Consider the following 5,193-nt stretch of genomic DNA (forward strand, 5'->3'; position numbering starts at 1 on the left):
TTGCATCACAAACAAATCCCTCCCATGAAATCAAACCATGTAGGCATAGTCCTTAGTCACATAATACTCATCACATAGATATCTCGCAACTCAGTGAGCCATCGATCCCACTTCTGAAGACACTACTGGACAAATTAGTCCAAATGCACACACTCACACAACAGAAACTATCGAACCCATGCTGAAGTCTAAACCTGGCCTCAGGTCCCTATCTTCACAACATGGAAAAACCATTTTTCACCTCATCCTCGACATCCCAAGTCGTTGGTGCACAGATGATACCAAGTACTGAACATCATGTACACTTGAATAGAAATAAACTGGGATATAAGCGTCAAGATGAAATTAAGTTGCACGATAAGGAACGAAAAATAGAAAGTTTCCTAGATGCCCTGTAGCATCTCGAAGATAAGTATGGACGTCATCATACTGATCCGTGAGACTCTACTAGATACTTGCTTAAGACTCGTAGAACCTATGAACCTAGATCTTTGATATCAACTTGTCACGACCCAAAACCCTACCAAGTCATGATGGCACTTAACACAAATCCACTAGGTAAGCCAATTAGTATAAGTCGCTACTATAATAAGAAATCATCGTTATTATTAATAAAACTGCAAAACAATTCAATACAACTACCCCAAGGACGGTTAGTACAAGTCATAAGACATTATGATTTGGATTTACAAAGATACTAAAAGAAATAAGTACAACATCTATTTGAAGATTATATAAGCAAAAATGAGGTCCTAATCTACCATGAACAAGTGGTAGCTCAAATCTGGGATGTTACTACAACATTAATGAATGCCTTTGTCATCCAATACAGCTTAGCTCCAAGAATCTGAATGCACAGTGCAAAATTATATTATGAATATACCACGGTCGATACCCAGTAAGTATCAAAACTATCCTCGGTGAAGTAGTGACGAGGTTCAAGTCATGTCATACTCACTAGTCAAATAACCTATGCAATATATCAAAGGATGGCAACAATAAGTATAACAGAAACAATAACAGTAAGCTCCTTAGGACAAGTGATAACAATTAAATGCAAGTAACAACTCAACGTCAACAACAAGTCATAAAAACGGAACACATACACATGGTGACTTATACCCATATTATCTGTCACACTTGCACGGCAAAGACCTCGTGCCAGTATCAATCACACTCGCAAAACAAAGACCTCATTCTCGTACGGCAAAGACCTCATGCCACAATTTAATTACATTCGCCTGGCAAAGACCTCGTGCTCGTACGACAAATATCTCGTGCCATAATAAAATCACACTCGCACGGCAACAATAAGTATAACAGAAACAATAACAGTAAGCTCCTTAGGACAAGTGATAACAATTAAATTCAAGTAACAACTCAACGTCAACAACAAGTCTTAAAAACGAAACACATACACATGGTGACTCATACCCATATTATCTGTCACACTCGCACGGCAAAGACCTCGTGCCAGTATCAATCACACTTGCAAAACAAAGACCTCATGCTCGTACGACAAAGACCTCATGCCACAATATAATTACATTCGCCTGGCAAAGACCTCGTGCTCGCACGACAAATATCTCGTGCCATAATAAAATCACACTCGCACAACAAACAATCCGCTCATCATGTCCACGTGTGACATAATAATCATCAAACAATAATGCCAAAGTTTTCATCACGGATATGCGTTCATAATTTATTAACAAAGTGCACAAGAATGTGAAAAATAGTAAAATGTGAATGAGTATTTGAAAAATAAAGCATTACTACGTCTAAAACAAGTATAGTGGTCATGTTCACATAGCCACAAAGTGATAAAACATGTTTCATATACAATACATCTCCAAATTAAGGCATATTAATAACCTAAGGTCTAATCCAGTCACAAGCTAAACGTAGCACCCGTGTACACGCTCATCACCTCGTATACATGTCACTTTTCACATAACACAAATAAGCAATAAAGGTCAAATCATAAGGGTTATTCCCCCACACAAGGTTAGGCAAGATACTTACCTCAATCAAGTCAAATCAATAATCTAAAAATGCTTTACCGTGTAAATCGACCCTTGAACGGCTCGAATCTTGCCAAAAACTACTCAATAACAACAACAAATGCCATATGAATCAAACTCAAGCGATAAAGATCGAATCTTTAATCAAATACTCAAAGTCAACCCAAAAGTAAACTCTGGGTCTGTATTGTGGAACAAGATAAAACTCACAAATTCCGATAACACATTCAAATACGAGCCCAACCATATAGGTTTCATCCAAATGTGACTCCAAATTGGTGTTCAAAACCCATTTATTCACTTTAGAAAAGTTTGCCAAAAACCCCTAAGTTCTTCTTTTGGATTCACCACTCAAATGCCAAAATCAAAGATGGAATCATGAAAAATAATTAATTCGAGTCAAGAACACTTATCCAATCCTAGTGAGTAAAAATCGCCTGAAAAATATCCTCAATTCGAGCTCCCAATCTCAAAATGTGATAAAATGAGCAATACCCTCAATATAATGACTTATAGATCTGGTCCAGGAGTACTCTTAACGATCGCAACCAATAGCCACGCTATCGAGAAGCACAGAATCACGACCGCCCTCAGAACCAACTACGCAATTGCACTAGACTAATCGCAATCGCAGAAAACAATTAGCTTCAACATCACGAATGCGAGAGACAAAATTACCACTGCTCAACTCATCCCTACCCAAACCCACCACATCCACGCGAGTGGAAAGGCCTACAAGCACGGACCCTTCACAACGTGATACCTTGTAGTGAACGCGATTAACAAAGCCACAACTCCCAACATACATTACCTGATCGCGTCAACACCTTCGCGGTGGCGAAGAACATATGAGTCCTTAGAAACCAGCAGCTCCAAACATAACAAAAATGGTCTGGAACTACCCCGAATCACACCGGAGGCCCCGTAGGACCCCGTCAAATCATACTAACAAGTCCAAATATATTACACGGACCTACTCGAGGTCTCAAATCACTCAACACAACATCAAAACTACAAATCATACCTTGATTCAAGCTTGATGAATTAATAAAACTTCCAACTTTTACAACTCATGCTGAACCACGTCTAACCAATTCAAATCACCTCAAATTGTGCACACGAGTTCCAAATGACATAACGAACCTCGCCTACCTACCAGAACAACAATCCGAACATGATGACATCGAAGTCAACTACGAAGTCAAATCTAAGAACTTTTTAAACCTTCAAATCCAACTTTCACAAAATAGGCCAAAACCTTCTAGAAACATCCAAATAAAAATTCGGACGTACGCTTAGGTCCAAAATCACCATAGGAACCTATTGGAACCATCAAAACACGAATCTGAGACCGTTTAAAAAAGTGAAACCTTGATCAACTCTTCAACGTTAAGCCTTCAAAAATAAAAGTTTCTCTTCTAAATCAACCTCGAATTTCTCGAACATCGAAACCAACCGTACACACAATTAGAAAATTCTAACCCTGAGATTCATAAAGAATTCGGTATTGATATTACTGAAAAAGAAGATGGGATAGGTACATCTTATAAAGAAGGTTGTTAGTAATTAAATTACTAGGAGCTATTGATTATGTGGAAGGTGAATTTGTTCAAAAACTCCAGTATTTTTACTACGCAAAAGTTTTAATACAAATAACTCTTTTAATTGACTATAATTTTAAAAGAGCAAATCATAATATAACATATGAAGCTACTCAAAACCTCAAATTTCATAATGCAATGTCAATGTTCAAAAAGACCGGTTAGCTCGTTACATTATGGCTCTTAGCTCGAGGAGGATGTAAAGGAAATAACTACTCGTACATATTACACAAACTCGATAAACTACAATTTGTCTCTGCCTCAAACTTGCTGAGTCAGCTGAGTTAGTCGTTTAGCAGGTTAAACGGTGTTGGTCAAATAGTTAGCATGTATATATAGGTGTATGCTTCTCTTTGTAATTCAGTTTTTCATTTTCTGCAGAAATACAATTGAACTAAGATTTTCTCTCTCTCTCTCTCTGCCCGTCAAATTCCAACTGTTAGATTAGGGATTCATTGATGTTGTCAGAAAGAGGTTGAGGATGACCAAACTCGATAGGATATTGTGAAATGTAGTGCAAAGGAAAATCTAGAGCTCAACAATGGTAGATGAAACATCTAAAGAGAGGTCTAGACATCAACGATGATGAAAAATCATGACCTTGGACTTTAGTATTTTAGGGAGAAAAAATGGATAGAAGATTAAAAATAAAGGTTTATTTTATGAGGAGGGACTATATTGTACTATCTTGTATGTCGAAATAGTTTAGACCTTATATACAATTTACAACTGTATCATTTATGTTTATCGTGTATGTCCGTTCACAATATCATTTAGAAGTAGAAGCAGTTACTATTGTTACACATGGACTAAGGTCTGACAAATTAAACCAATCAAGCTCTGTAACAAAAGAAGCGAGAAATTCCTTTGGGGGAATTAGGAGAAGCATTTGCGTCATCATCACAAGTGCAGATGTCAACAATTTTATTGTGCTTATTCTTTTTAAACTTGCGCTGATCTTTAAGCACCGTCACTACCAGGACTCCGTCACGCATGGAAGCTTTAATCTGGTGCACCAAAGCATCATCCGGTAATCGAAACTTCCTACACAAATTCCCTATCTCTGTGCGTTCCTTGCAGTGCCACCTAACGCCAGTATTATTACTATTGTTTTCATTTTCCCCCTGTGTAATTAAGCGGACTACTCTGTCGTTGTGCAGCTCCAATTTCACGTCCTCTTTTGTGAGACCTGGAAGGTCAAACTTGAAAATATGGGCTTCAGGTGTCTCTTTCCAATCCATGTCGCAGTAGCCTGAAGCTTCCCTCAACCCAAATAGCAATGGATGATCCAGTAGCAATTGTGACGATAACGACATTCCTTAATCGTTAGCAATATAGTACTGCACAAATACTGCTTATCAAGTTTAAAATCCAACTATTTTTTATGGATGTGTGCTGTGAATACTGCCTATGGGCGTTGTTTAACCAGAGGATATATAGAATGGGAAAGGGGGCTCTTGAATATTCTGGATCGCGTAGAAAGAACAGCATCCAATGTGGTTCTGCTAGCTTCGCAAACATTCTGGAAGCCTTCCCTCTGTAAATATCTGGACCCTTCCCTTCAAGGA

At 38.1% G+C, this 5,193-nt stretch overlaps 1 protein-coding gene across 1 annotated transcript; it reads right to left on the reverse strand.

The window, feature by feature from the left end:
* Positions 1–4,458: 4,458 nt before the first annotated feature.
* LOC104244435 (18.1 kDa class I heat shock protein-like) lies at positions 4,459–4,941 on the reverse strand. The gene has a single exon (XM_009799849.2). The coding sequence runs from the start codon at positions 4,939–4,941 to the stop codon at positions 4,459–4,461; it is 483 nt and encodes a 160-aa protein (XP_009798151.1).
* Between the last annotated feature and the right edge of the window lie 252 nt (positions 4,942–5,193).

This window comes from Nicotiana sylvestris, chromosome 6, assembly GCF_000393655.2.
Source record: "Nicotiana sylvestris chromosome 6, ASM39365v2, whole genome shotgun sequence".
Taxonomy (NCBI): domain Eukaryota; kingdom Viridiplantae; phylum Streptophyta; class Magnoliopsida; order Solanales; family Solanaceae; genus Nicotiana; species Nicotiana sylvestris.

Excerpts from the sequence above, each read along its gene's own strand:
- LOC104244435 (XM_009799849.2), bottom strand. The coding sequence starts at position 4,941 with ATGTCGTTATCGTCACAATTGCTACTGGATCATCCATTGCTATTTGGG.